The sequence below is a fragment of the Lithobates pipiens genome, unplaced genomic scaffold (assembly GCF_037356315.1).
Source record: "Lithobates pipiens isolate NorthernLeopardFrog02 unplaced genomic scaffold, aLitPip1_a1.2 Scaffold_19, whole genome shotgun sequence".
NCBI lineage: Eukaryota > Metazoa > Chordata > Amphibia > Anura > Ranidae > Lithobates > Lithobates pipiens.
Window position 1 is genome coordinate 385,763,273 of NW_027507764.1, and position 20,520 is coordinate 385,783,792.

At 41.3% G+C, this 20,520-nt stretch overlaps 1 protein-coding gene across 1 annotated transcript in view; it reads right to left on the reverse strand.

The window, feature by feature from the left end:
• The window catches only part of ZNF407 (zinc finger protein 407), a 762,778-nt gene that overhangs the window by 415,354 nt on the left and 326,904 nt on the right, over window positions 1-20,520 (reverse strand). The window contains exon 5 of the mRNA XM_077492358.1: window positions 13,017-13,091. Coding sequence (XP_077348484.1) covers window positions 13,017-13,091 — 75 coding nt within the window. The remainder of the gene's footprint in view (window positions 1-13,016; window positions 13,092-20,520) is intronic.

Here is a 20,520-nt window from a genome sequence, read left to right on the forward strand (position 1 = left end):
CAGTGTTTATTTATCAAGCAAGTGCCATGCAAAATATGTATGTCTAAATTTGCTTACCAAACTTGAATACTTGAATAATGAAATATGAGAGATACCGTATATACTCGAGTATAAGCCGAGATTTTCAGCCTCTTTTTTGAGGCTGAAAGTGCCCCCCTCGGCTTATACTCGAGTCATCGCTGTCTGCCCGCTCGATCAGCGTGTCGAGCAGACAGACAGCGGCCATTCTATAGTTCAAAAGCCGCGCCTCCGGCTCCGCCTTCGCCTGTGATAGGCGGAACACTGAATTTCCCAGCAGCCTGTGTTCCGCCTATCATGGACATCGTATCATCCTCGTACTACGGACGAGGATGATACGATGTCCGTGATAGGCGGAACACAGGCTGCTGGGAAATTCAGTGTTCCGCCTATCACAGGCGAAGGCGGAGGCGCGGCTTTTGAATTTTACAATGGCCGCCGAGGCGCCGACGAAGAGGGCACGGGACGGAGGCAAGGCAAGGCACGGCACGGCACGGGACGGGACGGAGGCAAGGCACGACACGGGACGGAGGCAAGGCACGGCACGGGACGGAGGCAAGGAGGCAAGGCACGGGACGGAGGCTCGGGACAAAGGCTCGGGACAAAGGCTCGGGACACAGGTAGGCTGGACACACACACACACACACACACACACACACGGATGGATACACACACACACAGGGATGGATGGATGGATGGAGACACACACACACAGGGATGGATGGATGGAGACACACACACACAGGGATGGATGGATGGATGGATGGAGACACACACACACAGGGATGGATGGACGGACACACAGGGATGGACGGACACACAGGGATGGACGGACACACAGGGATGGACGGACACACAGGGATGGACGGACACACAGGGATGGACAGGCATGTCTCACCCTCGGCTTATACACGAGTCAATAAGTTTGCCAGTTTTTTTGGGGGTAAATTGGGGGCCTCGGCTTATATTCGGGTCGGCCTATACTCGAGTATATACGGTATATATATATATATATATATATACATATATATATACATATATACACACACAGTGTCTTGCGAAAGTATTCTGCCCCCTTGAACTTTTTAACCTTTTGCCACATTTCAGGCTTCAAACATAAAGATATAAAATTATATAATAAAAAAATGAAAAGTGGGGCGTACAAAATTATTCGGCCCCCTTGTGTTAATACTTTGTAGAGCCACCTTTTGCTGCGATTACAGCTGCAAGTCGCTTGGGGTATGTCTCTATCAGTTTTGCACATGGAGAGACTGAAATTCTTGCCCATTCTTCCTTGCAAAACAGCTCGAGCTCAGTGAGGTTGGATGGAGAGCATTTGTGAACAGCAGTTTTCAGCTCTTTCCACAGATTCTTGATTGGATTCAGGTCTGGACTTTGACTTGGCCATTCTAACACCTGGATACATTTGTGAACCATTCCTTTGTAAATTTTGCTGTATGTTTGGGATCATTGTCTTGTTGGAAGATAAATCTCCGTCCCAGTTTCAGGTCTTTTGCAGACTCCAACAGGTTTTCATCCAGAATAGTCCTGTATTTGGCTGCATCCATCTTCCCCTCAATTTTAACCATCTTCTCTGTCCCTGTTGAAGAAAAGCAGGCCCAAACCATGATGCTACCACCGCCATGTTTGACAGTGGGGATGGTGTGTTGAGGGTGATGAGCAGTGTTGCTTTTACGCCAAACATATCGTTTTGCATTTTGGGAAAAAAGTTTGATTTTGGTTTCATCTGACCAGAGCACCTTCTTCCACATGTTTGGGGTGTCTCCCAGGTGGCTTGTGGCAAACTTTAGACGAGACTTTTTATGGATATCTTTGAGAAATGGCTTTCTTCTTGCCACTCTTCCATAAAGGCCAGATTTGTGCAGTGTACGACTGATTGTTGTCCTATGGACAGACTCTCCCACCTCAGCTGTAGTTCTCTGCAGTTCATCCAGAGTGATCATGGGCCTCTTGGCTGCATCTCTGATCAGTCTTCTCCTTGTCTGAGCTGAAAGTTTAGAGGGACGGCCAGGTCTTGGTAGATTTGCTGTGGTCTGATACTCCTTCCATTTCAAAATGATCGCTTGCACAGTGCTCCTTGGGATGTTTAAAGCTTGGGAAATCTTTTTGTATCCAAATCCGGCTTTAAACTTCTCCACAACAGTATTACGGACCTGCCTGGTGTGTTCCTTGGTCTTCATGATGCTCTCTGCGCTTTCAACAGAACCCTGAGACTATCACAGAGCAGGTGCATTTATACAGAGACTTGATTACACACAGGTGGATTCTATTTATCACCATCAGTCATTTAGGACAACATTGGATCATTCAGAGATCCTCGCTGAACTTCTGGAGTGAGTTTGCTTCACTGAAAGTAAAGGGGCCGAATAATTTTGCACGCACCACTTTTCAGTTTTTTATTTGATAAAAAAGTTTAAAATATCCAATAGATTTTGTTCCACTTCACAATTGTGTCCCACTTGTTGGTGATTCTTCACAAAAAATGTAAATGTTATATCTTTATGTTTGAAGCCTGAAATGTGGCAAAAGGTTGAAAAGTTCAAGGGGGGCGAATACTTTCAAAAGGCACTGTATATCGCACTATACAAATGTGGATCCTTCTACATAGGGAAAAACTTTAGACATTTTTGGAGAAGGAGCTATGATCATATTTACTATATTAGAAAGAACTTGCTGTACACCCCTATTGGCAGACATGTTGCTCTCCAGCATAGACATGATACCTCGATGATTCAATTTACAGCGTTAGAAAGAATTTTTGAAGATCCTAGAGGTGGTAATGTTGATAGGAAATTATTACAACGGGAGGCCACGTAGATATTTCATTTGAATGCCACCTCGCCTCCTGGCCTTAATGATGCCCTAAGTTAGAAGCCCTTTTTGGGCTAATGAATCTATGTGATCCTCTTCAACATTTTTTAATAGATATTATTCTATAATCTATAATGTCTATAATTGTTTCTTAAAGGTTATGGCAGTGGGCACCTTCTATTTATTATCTTTATGGGTGATTGAAACATGGTGGTTGAAACACTACCTGTGGCATGTTGTGGGCCTCCAATGATTAATGGCTGTTAGATGTGCTTTTCTCAATCTGTCCTTTTTTATGTGGGGTATCCCCTTCATGGATTACATCTGGCCACAGTGGTACTTGTCCCCCTGTAGGGCCTAGGTGGTGGTGTTGCGGTGGCAGCAGTTTGGGGATCAATCCCCCTTCATTTGGAAGTGACATATCTCACTCCATCTTAATCCTAATATCATATTTACATTGTTTGCTGGCATTTCTTTTTAGCTGCAATATAAATATAATATACTGTAGGTGGTGCTATGTGCATTCTTTCATAGTAACCTATACTTAAGTTGATATCTCTAAAACGTTTTTGTTCTCTAAGTGCCGATTTGGCACCACTGGGCATGTGCGCACTTGTGGATAAGAGCCCGGACACTGCCAGTGCCATCGCGTAAGCGAGTACCGTGCATGTGTGGAAGTATGTGGAAGATTCCATCAGCTTTTTAGAGTTGATCTAGGGATGAAAATGACTACTCCCCCGTGGCCCACTGCAATGGGAGCGTTAACACAGCTGATGGTATTTATTGCTATCTAGATGTTTGGCACAGTTTGCATTTATGCTCAGTTGTAGATGTCTGCTCTAGCGGTGGCATGTCACACGGACTGATCAGAGCAGGTTTGTTAATATATTCTATCTTTGCCATTTTTCCTTTTAAACATCTCTGTGGCTGTTATATTAAATTGATATGATCTACTTGGTCCCGGGGTTCCTATATACTAGGAACACACGATCTGTTACCTCTCCCCTGAGAGAACGTGGATTTGTGTGTTTACACACACAGATCCACGTTCCTGCTCTATTATGAGCGATCGCGGGTGCCCGGCAGACATTGAGGCCACTGAGCATGCACATCAGCTCCTCAGTGACACGGTGGGCACGCCATACCCCTTAAAGCGCCGTCGTACAGCTACAGTGATTTGCGCAGGGGAGCCATTCTGCCGCCGTCAACTGATGGCGGGCAGTCGGCATGTGGTTAAGTATGGGACTGTTGGAGCCTTTTTGACAGCGACCTACCCTAAAAAGTGCATGTCTGTTAAAACAAAACAACTTCACCCAAAAGGGGAAGATCTGTTTGTTTGCATCCTCCCCTGCTCTCTTTAACAACTGGCAATTTTTGGGGTGGGGGGAGTGGGTACCTGGTTTTGACAGGTACCCGCTCCTCACTTCGTTGCATTGCCGCAGGGACCCAAGTGGAAGATCACCCTCCTTCCCCCACAGTCTTCTGGGACCTGTGATTTGGGGGGGGGGGGACTGGAGCTTCTATTTAAGTACTTCATTGTGAGATTTCTGCACTATACGTGCTACAGTGACCAATTTTTCTGTTGGTATTATTTTTTCCTTTTAAAGCTCAACTCCGGAGATTATATTTTTAGCATAATTACTTTAAGTCAGCGTGGTCCACTTACCTGCCTCCTCCTCCACTCTGGTGCCGCATTTGGCACCTTTCGGGGGAGAGCGGGTACCTGGTTTTGACAGATACCCTCTCATACTTTGGGGTGATCTCGGCCCGGCGAGATCACCAGGAAGTTCAGTCCACCTACTCCTTCTTCCGCCACAGGGCGATTCACAAAGTGCACTGCCGGATTCCCTCATGAGCAATGGCAGCGGCAGCACACATGAGCGGATGGAAAAATTGCTGGATCCCTGGACAGGTAAGTGTCCAAATATTAAAAAGTTAATTTTTTCCGAAGTAGCCTGGAGATCCTCCTTAAATGGAAGTACGCATGTGGGATACCTGGAATCTGTAAATTACTGTAGTAACCCAAGCACAGTAACCACAGGGGGTCACTCGCTCGACACCTTATCCAATCAGAAAATAATTTGCATTCTTTGAGGACAATGGAAAGTGTTGTTTGAATGATGGCCATGCTGAGCAAGCAACCCCTGTGGTTTTTTTGAAGAAGGACACCTGATTAGTATAGCACCCAGAAGGATGCTGCTACCACTGTCGTAGCTCAGGCAATCGGTTATCACATATGCACATTTACATCGTGCCAAGTTAAGCCAATATAAGTATGTAAAACATATCATTCCCAGAGGTCATCTTTGAGGCTCCATTCACACCTGGCTGGTGCATCAGAGTGCACACGCTTTTTTGAGAATTTCCTCAAGACGCGTTTAGGGCAGCCCATTGATTTCAATATTCCATGATTAAGGCCTAACAGCTGAAACGCCACAATGTTTTTCAGGCTATTTTTCTCCTGTATTCAAAGCTATATGCATTTTAGCTGAAACAGTGGTGCTTGCCTTTGCCCTTTTCATTAATAATTTTAATAGGTTGCAGTACACACGAGAAATGTACAAAAGAAGTCTAAGAACAATTCAACAGAAGTCGAAGGAACACATAAAAATGAGCGGGAACATGCAAAACTCCCAGATTTAGAGAAACAAAGTCAGAATTTATGGTATGGAAAGACTGTTGTTGGGAGAATGTAAGACATATATAAAAGACAGAGACTCAAGTTCAGCATGCCCCACTCATATAGCAAAAATTACACTTTGGTGATCATTCAAACAGAAGGCTAAAAAAAGAAATAAAACTTAATAGTCTAAATTTTTGACATATTAATACGTAAACATTGCTAACATAATAGATGAGTTCTACTACATACACAGCCAAGTCTGCACATACCTCTGGAATGTGAAATGAAACAGATATACAGCTAAGATCTCCACTTTTTTATTGTTTTAGAACAGATAAGGTTCTTTTACCTACTTAAACAAAATATGATAGGTTGAAGTTCTCTTTGCAATGTTTTCTATGCATCCAAGCAAGGTCCAAATCTGCATTGATCATGTGCAGACCTCAAATAGGCCACAGTACCTTACATAAGCACTGTGATAACCTGTGGCTAAGCCTTTCTTTTAGTTAATTCTTTAAAAATCACACTGTTACTCCCATAGGTAGCAGCAGGCTCACATTGTGGTGGGTGTGTAGCCTTCGCATACAGTATTATTGCACATATATGGCCCTGTGACCTCCTTCATTTAAGTTGGGGGGTTCTTGAATAAGCTGTAGGGGTATCCTAAAATGACATCAGCTATATCAAGAAACTTATGAGTTAACATATGCCACTTGGAAAAACACTCAGCAGTTGCTGATATATTCTGTTTCAGCACAATCTGCCTTTCTGGCACACTTCTTGCTATCGTCTGAATGTACTCATCACAATTGTTTGATACCAATCTCGTGAATTGCAACATGAGTGATGTACTTATCAGGGCATCATGAAAAATAGAGCAATATTAAAAGGAATATGGAAAGCAGCTGAGAAGAGATGCAGAATTCAGAGATGCCTCGAATGTCCTAGAAACTGGTTGCTTTTTTTTGTTTGTTAGGCTGTCAGAATCTCTGCCATCAAAAATAATATGCTGCTCTTACTTCAAATATAAGAACTTTCTTTCATTTTTTTTTTTTTTGATGATAGTCATGCTGACAACTTTTTTGGTCCATCAAACTCTGCAGTACAATTACATGAATTTGCTTTTAATAAATTACCATTTTTGCATATATCAGTCAAAGCACCAAGTCTAAACAGTAGCAAAGTAAATGCATTATTAATTTAATTGCCACAACCTATTTAGCTAGCTTCTATCATAATTTGCTGTAACATGCAACCTATCAGAGAACAGAGTCAAATCCAAAGCGCTTAAAGTAAACCGATTAGATTGTCCTGGAGAGATTAGAATGTAGCAAGCTTGCACTATTCTAGCCAATGCATTAATGTTTTAAGCAGGTAAGAAAAAACTAACTCAATTTACAGAGAATTGAAGGTTCTGCTTGCTGATGAAGAGGTTTCCTGCTTTCACCGGCTGTACAAATATATCAATAAAAACGGGGAGAAAAGTTCATTTGCTTTGCTCTAATAGCGCACACATTCAGAGCCATGGGCATGGGGGAGAATGATATGTTCGGGAGAATTAAAGTATGTCTAGAGCTGTGGTTCATTTATCAAGTTTTAACATAATTAGGAGATTTCCACTTCCAATCACCATCTATTATCATGTCTAGCTTATTATGGGTTATATTTGCTGATAAATATTTATCAAGTGCTACCAGTTCCTTGCCGATATTTGCAGAATTAAGATTTTACTGAACCTTCCAGTATATGTAGTTAACTAATTAGCTTCTGGTGAATCACAAAAAAAAGATGCTGGTTGGATGCAGAAGAGTACTTGCAGGCTATGTATCTAGTGATGAAAAGAGTGAATGCTGCACACCAATTTTTAAATGCTGACTAGTGTGCTTTGAAGCAATGACAATGAAAGCCAGGCTTTTGGTAGAGTTTCTGATTTTGGCATTCAAATAACTGACTGAAGGACACAAAGCTTAGAAAATTTGTTGAACTCCACAAACTATATAAAAATAAAAATATTTAAGCCCATCGTAAAACTGCACATTTCAACTGCTGCAGCAGTGATCAACAGTGTTAACAAATGATTGATCATGTAGCTCAATTTTGGCAGAGCATGATTTAAGGGACTTCCAGGCAGACATCTTGGAAAGAAAAGAGATGAAAGAATGCGAGAAAGACAGAGAGAGGGAAAAAAAAAGTGAGAACGCAAGCAGGAAAGAAAGAGCAAGAAAGTAAGAGAGTAAAAGTAAGAGTGGAAGAAAGTTAAAAAAAAAAAAGGAAAGAAAAAAACATGGGTTTCTCTGTCCTATGTTATTTTTCTTAATCTGACACGTTGCAAATATTTTGACCGTCTTCAAGCTGAATATTGTGTGGTTTAATTGAACATAAAAAATAAAAAAAAACTTGGTATCAGCCTGTGGCAATTCTCTAAAGGCCTGTACACACGATCTGACTTTTTGACAACAAACATGGAAAATAGCTGTTTTGGAGCGACATTCAACTGTGTGTACGCTCCATCGGACAAACTTTTTCGGTTTTCATCTGACTTTTGTCGGAAGGACAAACTTTTTGACAACATAAGTCCGATGGAGCTAAGTTCAATCGTGTGTACGCTAAACCATCGGACTTTTGTTCAAGGTACAAACACGCATGCTCAGAACCAATGCAAAAGATCAGACAACAATACAGAAGTTGACCAAAGGTGGCGCTGGAGTAATTGAACGTCCTCTTTTGAAGTGTCATCAGTACGTTGAAACGTCACTACGTTCGTGTTTATTGCCTAAAAAGTCAGATCGTGTGTATGCAATACAAACTTGTGGACTACGCCCTTTGTACAAAAGTCCACGGGAAAGTTTGTACAAAGTCCGATCATGTGTATGAGGCTTAATACAGCATTACTCAGAACCAATTAGGTATGCTGCGTGAAAAAGTACTGAAAAGAAATGAAGCTGACTGGAGGAGGAAGTAGAATGAGCAGAACAAGCCATCAGGCTATGGCTCCTCCTTCACTGTCCAATCAGCAAGCTACTGTAGGGTGGGGAGGGGACAACAGTGTTTTCCTTCTACAGTCTATAATTGGACCATACCAAGTACCATATTTGCCGGCGTATAAGACGACCCTCTATTTTACCAGTGAAAACTTAGGTTTTGGGCTATACTCACCATATTACACTACCCTCCTTGGGAGGCAACACCATTTAAAAAAAAAACATCAGAAACTAAAAAAAAACACATCAGACTTAACATCAGAAAAAACTTGTGAACTACAAGTCCCAGAGATCCCACAATTGGCAGGCAGCAACAATGAATCCTCTCCTCCAAAGCACCATAAATCATACCTTTATTTTTGGGGAGATCTGGAGCTGGATGTGCAGTACAGGATGCTTTGTTAATTTGTAGAACGCCAGGTACACAGTATATAATGCTGTGTTAGTACAGTATCACCAGGAACACTTCAGAATACAGTGTGTATACAATGTGCACCGCTAAGCCAATCATGGCAGGCAATGTATTTTACTAATCTGTTGATGGATACAAAGCTGCTCGGATTGGCAGAGGCTGTGACGTCATCAGCCCGCGCCGCTCTGACTCATTGTACTGTATCCTGCTCGGATTGGCAGAGGTTGTTAATCCAATCCGAGCAGGCTTAGCAAGGCTCTGTATTCATCAACAGAGTGCATCGGCTGCTGGGATTGGCTGAGCGGTGCATACTGTATGTATACAGTATTATCAAGCACCCGGCGGGCAGAAATCCATTGCGGCCGCTTCATACCCGGTGTATAAGACGACCCCCACTTTTTGGCTGTGTAATTTAGGTGTAAAAGGTCGTCTTATACGATGGAAAATACGGTAATTTCTTCTGCTGTGCTGGCTGTCTTTAGAACCGTGTAAAATCTCAAGACTGTGTAGATAGAAGTAAAGATACTTTGGTAGGTAATACACACGGGAGGAAATGATTCTCCAGCTTGTGGCAAGAAGTTCAAGAATACCAGAACACATTATTATATCAAAATAAAAATGTTTATGGCTACTAAAGCTGTTTGGACAAATATCTCCCTTTAAATTAATGGACAGATATGATCTATACATTATACCAGTTAGTCTCCTGCATTATTAGTTTTATAGAAAACAGACTGTCAAGTTACTAGCTTTTGTAACGCTTGTACTTATCAATGGACACCTCAATGTTCCTAAAAGTTTGCAAAGCTATTTACATCTAAATAAAACACCACTCAGTGTCTCGTTTTATATTTGCACACTTGCTTATTATTGACTATACAGTATAGCATAAAGTGCATTCAGGTATATTAACACACAGTGCATCGGGAAAGTATTCACAGCGCTTCACTTTTTCCACATTTTGTTATGCTACAGCCTTATTTCAAAGTTGATTAAATTCATTATTTTCCCCAAAATTCTACAAACAATATCCCATAATGTGTGACATATATATAATGCCAAATAGTGAAAAAATTAAGAGTAAACCTGTGTAGAATTAACTAATGATTGCAGCTGCTGCATCAAACCTTAAACAATGATGTATGATACACAAGAGAGATAACTCTATGCAAAAACAGCACTTGTTTTTGTATAGCGTAATACCACAGAATGACAACGTGAAAGAAGTTTGTTTGAAATCTTTGCAAATTTATCAATAATAAAGGAAAAAATAAAAATAAAATCACATGTACATAAGTATTCACAGCCTCTGCCATGACACTCAAAAGGAAAATCTGGTGCATCAGAGTTCCCACTGATCATCCTTCAGATGTTTCTACAACTTGATTGGAGTCCAGCTGTGGTAAATTCAATTGATTGAATATGATTTGGAAAGGCACACACCTGTCTAAATAAGGTCCCACAGTCAACAGTGCATGTCAGAGCAAACCAAGAAATGAAGTCCAAGGAATTGTCTGTAGACCTCCGAGACATGACTGTACCGAGGCACAATTCTGGTGGTCCCAAAGAGCAGAGTGGACCCAATCATCCGTAAATGGAAGAAGTTTGGAATCACCGGCATTCTGCCTAGAGCAGGTCATCCAGCCAAACTGAGCAGTCGGGGAAGAAGGGCTTTAGTCAGGGAGATGGCCAAGAACCCGATGGTCATTCTGCAAAAGCTCCAGTGTTTCTCTGTGGAGAGAGGAGAACCTTCCAGAAGAACCACCATCTCTGCAGCACTCCACGAATCAGGCTTGTATGGTAGAGTGGCCAGACAGAAGCCACTCCTCAGTAAAAGGCACACGACAGGTCACTTGGAGTTTGCCAAAAGGCACCTGAAGGACTCTCAGACCATGAGAAACAAAATTCTTTGGTTTTATGAAACAAAAATTTTAACTCTTTGGCCAGAATGGCAAGCATCATGTCTGAAGGAAACCAGGCACCGCTCATCACCTGGCCAATACCATACCTACAGTGAAGCATAGTGGTGGTAGCATTATGCTGTGGGATGTTTTTAGCAGCAAGAACTTGGAGACTAGCCAGGAGCGATGGAAAGATGAATGCAGCAATGTATAGCAATGTATAGCAATGTATAGGCATCCTTGCTCAAGAGCGATCTGGACCTCAGACTAAGGTGAAGGCTTAATCTCATAACATAACGATCCTAATCACACAGCCAAGATAACAAAAGAGTGCTATGGGACAACTCTGTGAATGTTCTTGATTGGCCCAGCCAGAGCCCAGACTTGAACCCAACTGTACATCTCTGGAGAGATCTTAAAATGGCTGTGCACCAACGCTCTCCATCCAACCTGATGGATCTTAAGAGGTCCTGCAAAAAAGAATGGAAGAAACTGCCACAAAATAAGTGTGCCAAGCTTGTAGCATCCTACTCAAGAAGACTTAAGGCTGTAATTGGTGTCAAAGGTGCTTCAACAAAGTATTGAGCAAAGGCTGTGAATACTTATGTACATTTTAAATTTTTAATAAATTTGTAAAGATTTCAAACAAACTTCCTTCACATTGTCATTATGGGGTATTGTTTGTAAAATTTTAAGAAAAATAATGATTTTCTTAGGACTTTGGAATAAGGCTGCAACATAACAAAATGTGGAAAAAGTGAAGCGCTGTGATAACTTTACCAGATGCACTGAAGTCATGCATCTATTGATCCTGTTTTTCAGACCTGCAAGCCAGCAGGGGTCTGGTTTAGTAAAACTTCCCAAGTTTTTGGTTAAACTGGCAAAGGTTCTGCAGATTGGATGGTAAACTTCAGGTCCTTTCTCCGCCAAGAGGCTCACTTAGGGTAGTTGTAGGAAAAATTCAAATAAAAGAAACCATCAAATGGCATTGGTAATTTTAAGAGTTTACTTTATATCATATCCCACAATCTGGGATGCTATGCTGTGATATTTGGCCAACTGTCTAATAATCAAATATTACTTTAGTGTAAACTACATATTAAATCACATGCCTTAGCATAGTGCCCTTTTACCTAGTGATTTCTGTACTATGTTTAATACGTGGTTGATAAACACCAAAATTAGCACTTATATTAATATATTTCACAATGCCAGTTAAATGACTTTTAATACAATTGCTAGGAATCTCTGGCTAAATGGTAGCATGGTATAATTGAGAGAAATGCTCTCCTTAGGCTAGAGTTACCGAGGCTATTTTTAGTAGCTCGGTATTGTTTCTAAATCGCTAGAGATTAATCGCTAGAACTTGCAACTGATCCCTAAATAGGTAACCCCCAATGGAAAAAGTAACAGTTTGCTGGAGTGATCGAGTAATACATGATTAACCGCTACTACATGCTGCCTTTGTAGTTTACACCAAAGAGACTGTTTTTCCATATGCTTAGTAATCAATTGCTAATCCTAGTAGTTTAAGTAGATCTACTCAAATAAAAGTCTCCAGTGTAGCGCTAACCTTAGGGCCTACTCATACTGTTGCACTACTTTAAAGTGCAATCCGTCACAGCTGTTTGCAGGGTGTGTTGAGGTGTCATTCAAAATGCATGCCAGTGCACTGTGCCAATGCATGTAACGGGCCCTTACGGTTTATTGGCAGTCAAGCCAGAAGGCAGGATAATAGCTGAGATAGCCAATTATATTTTAAATATGTCACATCTTACATCTGGAAAAAAAAAAAAAAAAAGAAGAAGAGGAGGAATCGCACAGCAATGCGTTGTGCGTTCCTGTGTAAACATGCAGTTCTGTGCAGTAAGATTTCAGCCCAATCATTTTGAATGGGCTGCAACTTTACTGCATCAATAGTGCATGCATTACTTTTGAAAACTCACTGCAACCAGATAGGATCACATAGTACCATGCTATCCGGTGCAGGCAAATGCACTGCATTTGGGGTGTCATTAACCTTAAATATTGATGCCCGCGGCAGATCGCAACTGCAGTGTGTTTTGAACTCTGTGGTGGAAATATGCATGAAAAGCGGGTTCCCTGCACCGCATTCTAGTGTGAACGGGCCCTTACACAGGGAGCAATGTAGATTATACATTTTGATTGTTCTTTTTTACACAAGGTCTGCTTTAAGTTAATAGTGGAGCTTAAAAATATTGAAACAACATTTCAGTATATTCACTAACCTTTCCTTTGGTGTTCCAACTCCATGCTTTCCCAACAAATGGTTATTTAAATGTTTCCTCATAACAAAAGCAACCCTGAAAAGAAAAGAAAAAATATATATATTAAGATGTTTTCTACATCAGATGTATTTAGATATTCTTATAGTGGTAATTTCACAAACCTGTTGTATAAAATTGTGTATTAACTGACCTAAAGATATTGACTCTTCAAGAAAGAAACTTTCAATCTGTTGCACATTGTACATACAGTACTACCTCATAATGAGTAAAACTACTTTAATCTTTTTACATTTTTTATCTCCTTTCTCACTGCTGTCTAGCTGGTTTATAGTAAATACTCGTCAATGTGCTTATCCCTGCCTGAAAAACAACTTGGAACTAGAAGTTAGAAAATACAAAATACAAATGTATGAAAACATTCTGATTCACTAAATGGGAACACATTTACTGATCAGGAGTTTTTCCTAAACTCTGACTTAACTTTCTGTATACTTGTCAGGGCAATTATCACATTCTGATAGTAGACAAACTATAAAGATAAAACTAGACACAAATGTAGCTCTTGTATGTACAGGCTTCAGTATGTAAAAGATCAATGATTACAGCAAAGCAAAGTTTGCACAGTTTTTAGCAAGTTTTAAGCAGCTTTGTTAAAGCCTTTAAAAGCAAAAATCAGTTGCAGTATAGAAATGCCCCAGGGATTGTATGGGCATGAGAAGTAAAAAAAAAAAAAAAAAAAGTATAGGGATGTTAAACATAGCCCGTAATGGTAGAGTATTGACTGTTGCTTTATGCAGGCAGCCAGCAGGTTTTAGTAAGCTTCAGAACAGCTTTAAGTAACTTCCTCAAAGTAATACCCAGAACAACACTTTAAAACGAATAGTAGATATTATATCGCCTCTTTACCGACTGTTTTAAAGTGGTTATAACGGCTCAATTGTTTTTATCGTCATGCATTCTATGTATGAAGGTAAAAAGCATTGTGTGTGCAGCCCCCCTCCAATACTTACCTGAGCCCAATCTCGATCCATTGATGTGCATGGGAGCAACTGCTCTCCTGGCTCTCTCCCTCCTCATTGGCTCCTGCTGCAGTCAATCACAGCCAGTGCGGAGGAAAAGGGGGCAGGGCTGAGCCCTGATTTGTGTGTTAATGGACACAGAGCAGGGCTTGGGAGCGAGTAGCTTGCTATGGGGGCACTTTACGGGGGGGATGGCAGAGCAACAGCGTGGGGCCCCAAGAAGAAAAGGATCAAGGCTGCTCTGTGCAAAATCAGTGCACAGAGCAGATATGTATCACATGCTTTTTTTTTTAATTGCTTTATTATCACTTTAACCCTTAAAAGTGGTTGCAGGACAACAGTGGGAGATATTTTTGCAAAAGCATTTCAGGATGTGCATACTCCCGTACGTGCTTAGGGAGAGAGGGTGGGGGGGGGGGGCATTATCAGCCTCTTGCAATGCATATACAGCAGAATGCAAACTGGGAGGTTAATCAGTATTACAAGGAGGAGGCAAACAAGTGTTGTGCAGTGCAGGGAACATGCTGATAGGAGAAGAGAACAGAATGAAAAACAGATGAGCTCATCAATCTGCTGCTTCTATTGAACTGTCCAGTCAAAGTGGAGTGGATGGACTTGCTTTTGACCTAATAACTGCAAAAGAAACAATCATATTGTTTACTGACAGTATCGGTCAGCACTCCTGAGTGCACAGCTTGCTATGGAGGCACACATGCGAGGGTGCTCCTGATCTGGGCTGTGTGTGTCCATTGACACACACAACAAAGCTCAATCACACTCCTTGCTCCTTCATCACTGAGTTCATTAAGCCTAACTGCAAATTGCTTATGTTTGATAGAAGTGTCCTTTGAATTGAAATATCATAATGGAAATTTACTGATTTGATGAACGGGGAAGAAAAATACAATTTTTATTTATTGTCAGCTGGCTAGAATATTTTTGTATGCAATGTTACAGAATGACTACGTTTGACAATTTCAATATCAGCAAATGTAAAAAAAATTCTAATTGCTCACTTGATAAGCAAACATTTCTGTTACAACTTCTAGTGTGAAAAGGACTCGCAAACATTTTTGTTAATTATGTATTACAGCTGTCCTTCATAAACTTAATTACTAATTGCTGAAAGGCAATGGGATTCCATTTGCATATGTACACGAAAGGCATGAAATATGCAGAAATATGATTTTAATTAGCATGCTGTGATATGAGGGGATACAAATCAAACTGGCATGTTATAAGATTTTTAACATTAAACACAGAATTCATCTGGACATTTCTCGTATAATGGACACAGCTGAATTATGAAACTCACACAGCACTCAATTAATAAAAAAAAAAAAACCTGATATCAAGGTGTTTCATTCTGGCCACAAAGAGATCACAAGTTATGTTTACGTTCTACAAGAAATTCTAAGCTTCAAATGACATTAACAGTGGAATACAAGTTTAAAATGTACAAAAACAAACCAGTTAGAGCAAAGCTAAACTATAAACCAAGAAAAAAATGTAATATCAGGTTTTACCTTACGTGTCAAACTTTACAGTGAAGAGATGGGAAAGTAAGAGAGCCTTCTGCCATATTGTATCACACAGTGTGTAAGGGAAAGCTGTGTCAACAGAGTATACTAAACAATTTAAGTCAAAACTTGGGACTGAACATTAGGTGTTCTGCCATTTCATTTTCTATAGGTCTCATTCACATGGACCATGATGGCTGTATAGCATGAATGGATCATGTTCTTCTGGCATCTGAACTTTCAGGTGCTGCATGCAGCCAATTGAAGTCTATTAGAATGCAACATTCAAAAAAGTGAAACAAGGAAGTGGTTCTTTAAATATGCCATTGAAAGTGAATGTATGAAAAAAAAAAAAAAAGTTAAACATCACCAAGTTTTCTTACAAATGCATAAATCTACCAATAAACAATAGTAAGTTAAAAACAATAAAAAAAGGAGTGAAAGGAGGTGGTTACAGTAAAGTGAAAAGTCTTATGCCCCATACACACGATCAGAAATTCTGCCAGCAAAAGTTGGATGTGAGCTTTTGGTCGGAAATTCTGACCCTGTTTATGCTCCATCGGACTTTTGCTGTCAGAATTCCAGCCAACAAAAGATTGAGAGCAGGTTCTCTATTTTTCGGTCGGAAAAAGTTGCTATCTGAAAATGTGTTTGTCTATGTGCAATTCGGACGCACGCATGCTCGGAAACAATACGACGTATGCTCGGAAGCCTTGAACTTAATTTTCTCGGCTCGTCGTAATGTTGTACATCACCGCATTCTTGATGGTCGAAAGTTCAGAGAACTTTTGTGTGACCATGTGTATGAAAGGCAAGCTTGAGAGGAATTCCATCGGAAAAACCATCCAAGATTTTTCTGATGGAATTTCTGATCGTTTGTATGGGATATAAGCATTTCACAGGATTTTCCGCTTGATCAGGACCATCTACGACTATGAGTAATCTGCCATCATTGAAAATAAACACAAACTAAAAGAAAAAAAAAAAACAAGAACAAACAAAATATATAAAGTCACTGTGCTATCTTATAACAATCTGGGTCATTACGGTTATTGTTTTCTAGACCTTCTACCAACATCCTAGCCCTGTGATTGCTTCTAGTTGTTTACTTGGATATACTCAGTCTCACATCTGCCTAAGGCCCCTTTCACACATGCGGACCATATGTCCATATTTCATCCATCCGTTTGCGGATGAAATACGAACATACATGCATTCCTATGGGATAGCGGATGTCTGCGGATAAACATCCGCAGACACCCGCTATCGTCCGCCTCCGCTATTGTCCGATTCTGCAGACGGAGGAAAATCCTATTTTCTATCCGTCTGCAGAGCGGATCGGATGAACACGGACAGACGGTCCGTGCTTGTCCGATCCCCCATAGAGGAGAGCGGAGAGCTGACAGGGCAGTCCCAGCACAGTGTGAAGAGACCGCCCTGTCCGCCGCCAGCTCAGCAGGGACCACGGAGCGATCCCCGCTGAGCAAGCGGATCATCACGGGGCAGATCATTACTGATCCGTCCCGTGTGAAAGGGGCCTAAGATTGGTCTCCTCACTTTAAAAAAAGTTCACAGATGTATATTACGGAGACTCTTTTCACATGTATTTTGGATTTATTACAGCTCTCTAGAGCATTGTAAGATCTTTGCCCCTCCCCCTCCTATATGGGCACGATGCTGCCTAGACCACAGTGGTGGTAAGTATGAGGGGGTCTTTAACCCTTTTCCTTCTCCACTCTTCCCTCCGCTTTCTTTCCCCCCACTGCTGTTATTGGACAGGAAATTTTCATTTTGTGAAACAACATATTTTGGATCATGTATTTTATTTATTCTTGTTTTTCTGTTAGTTCATGTTTATTCTAAGTGAAAGGTATTATATATAGTCGTAAATTTACCTGACCAAGTGGGAAATTTTTAATTATACTATATTGGTTTTTCATACTTTCACTCTCGATGGCATATTTAAAGTCCCACTTCCTTGTTTAATTTTTTGGCGGCTGTTATTATAGGATAATGCCCTCAGGAGTGTAAATATATGAAATTTGGTTACCCGACAACAAACTCTGGTAAACTGATTTGCAATATAGATGCAGCAGCTGCGTGCACCACTAGTGCAAGTCAGCAGCCCCTAATTCAGAAAGTGGGTGTTCAGGGCTGCTCACCCCCCCCCCCCCCTCACGCTTGTCTCATTAGGACCATTGGCTGTGTTCGGGCAAACATCTAATGGACTTTAATAGGCGGCCTGCATGCAGCACAAGAAAGTTGAGTTGCTGGGGAAAAAAAACATTTCCTGTTCATGCTAGATGGCCATTATTGCCTGTGTGAACAAGGCCTAAATCTCTGGCATTTTATTACTGTGTTCCCACTTGGGGCGATGTCCTTTCACACCCTATTTTATACACAACAGGAAATGAGAGAAAATCCCTAAGAGAGGGGAACAGACAGCAATAAAACAAATCTAAAGCAGGAATGAAAATTAGGTGTCAAAAGGTAGAGCTTTAGAAACACAGACCACTTGGCTTTATGCTAGAGATTGTCTAACAGAAAAGATTTCTTAGAGCAGAATGCCCACACAGGGATCTCAGCATCACACAGCATTCAAATGAATAATTCAGCCTCCTGCACCAACTGTATCTCTAGATGTCAGCCTAGTCAGTGCAGATAAATATGCACACATAGTGTGTCTGTGCACCCGCTGCTCACTAGAGGTATGACAGTCACCTCAGGAGGGTGGACCCCCGAACTCACCACCAAAATATGAACCCAGAGTTGGGGTCCCATTTAATAGCCTCTGGGCTCCAGAAGCCATTCTAGACTTTACCAATCTCAGAGAAAACCGAGGCAAGCCTTCTCTTAAGAAATCTTCTCTCTGAAAACAGGGGACGAATGTAAAATCTGACAGCCAAAATCTACTTAACAGAAACAGAATTTAGAGTAAGGCTGGGTTCACACTGCTGCGGCTAGGAGACCCGGATGTGATTCGCACCGCACTGCAGTGCAAATCACATCCGATCTCTGTGCGATGCGAGTTCAGCCATACAGATAGTATGGCTGAATTCGCATCGCACCCGCCCCAAACTCGCACAGAACCCTTTTTTTGGTCTGCAGCAGAATCGGATCGCATGGTGTGAATACCCGATTCCTGTCAGAGTTTGCAGATCGCACTGTGATATGCGAACTGATCTGGGGGTGTCATTAAGGTTTCACTGACACTCCCAGCAGTCCGCATAGGGCAGTGTGAACTGCCGGCGGGAGGCATACGATGCGGGAACACGCCGCGGATTCGCTTCAGTGTGAACCCAGCCTAAGATCCAATTCTCCCTGCTCTATTTTAAAAAGAAAAAAAGTTTTGTCTGGAGCTGGGCCTTAAGTAAAGCCCAGACACTGGTCGATATACTGAATGTACTTATGCATTATCTGATTTTTGCTTCAAGCCTATTTTTCTGGGTTAAAATATAAAACATCTTTAGCTGGTTCTCACCCACATATCTCTAATAAGGTCTGTATGTCTGAGGGGTGGGAAGGATTGGCAATCATGTGACCACCACGATTAGCTGTTGCAGTGGTCATGTGATCGAGAGGCTACCAAGTGTTATTGGGGAGCAAGAGCTGTCTTTGACAGTTCTGTCTCTGTGCTGAAGCACACAGCATGTTCTGAGCATAGAAACCTTGGCTGTCCAGTGACATATATTTGTATAATGTGGGCATTAAAGCCCACCCTTTTGCTGCTGCCACCCTTTAAGTGGGTGGCAGCAGGTAAAAAAAAAAGCTCAAAACGAATACACAAAAATCAGCATTAACCTATAGGAAAAGCTACATACCGTACCATGTGTCTAACATATGACATGTGGGGTGATTAACAAAGTCTTTGTTAGAAAGCCCTTATAAAACAGATCAACAGAACTTTGTTTTACCCTAATACATTCCCTGCATAAAAGCAAAAAATATAGCACTACTTGCCCCCCCCCCCCCACATCACTTTGTGTCCTCTCTCAAACCAGTGCCGTATCCATCTAAAGCAGCACTGTTCTGTCTTCCTCTGCTGCGGTCAGTCAAATGCCAGATCGTGGCTGAGCTGTGCATTATATGCCCATGGACGCCCGCAGCCTGGATCTGCAGCACACCCTCTCAGAACACAGTTATTTTATGTTTCTTCCATTTATGAATAATCACCCTCTCACCATCTGCTTGGCGATGGTCTTGTAGCCCACTCCAGCCCTGTGTATGTCTACAATCTTGTCCCTGACATCCTTGGAGATCTCTTCGGTCATGCCATTGGTGGAGAGATTGGAATCTGATTGAATAATTGCTTCTATGGACAGGTGTCTCTTATACAGGTAACACGCTGAGATTAAGAGCACTCCCTTTAAGAGAGTGCTCCAAATCTCAGCTTGTTACCTGTATAGAAGACACCTGGGAGCCAGAAATCTTGCTAATTGATAGGGTAGCAACTACTTATTTCACTCATTAAAATCAAATTATAACTTTTTTGAAATGCGTTTTTTTTCTGGATATTTTTGTTATTATTCTGTCTCTCTATCTCTCACTGTTAAAAAAATTTTTTATGTCAGTGGGCAACAGTGCAAAATCAGCAGGAGATTAAATACTTTTTTCCCTTCACTGTACACTCCTGAAGCTCAGCAAAAAAGTTCAAGAGGCAGCATGAACCATAGTAATTTAGCACATTTTAGAAAGTGGTTAAATTCCTGGAGTCCAGCTTTAACGAGGAATGGGCTTACCTCAAAGCCAAACCTCAATGTACGTATTGCTATAACGTACTGTATATACAGTATGTCCCAAGATTGGAGCTGTTATACTGTAGTTAGGAACCACGCTTTGCAGGGGAGTCATTGTGGCTTTACATATTTTTATAAATGTATACAACACAACAAGCTAGTTTTGTGCTGACTAGCAACTCATAGCAGAATTCATTCACACCCATTCCAAGACATTGATTGGACAGTA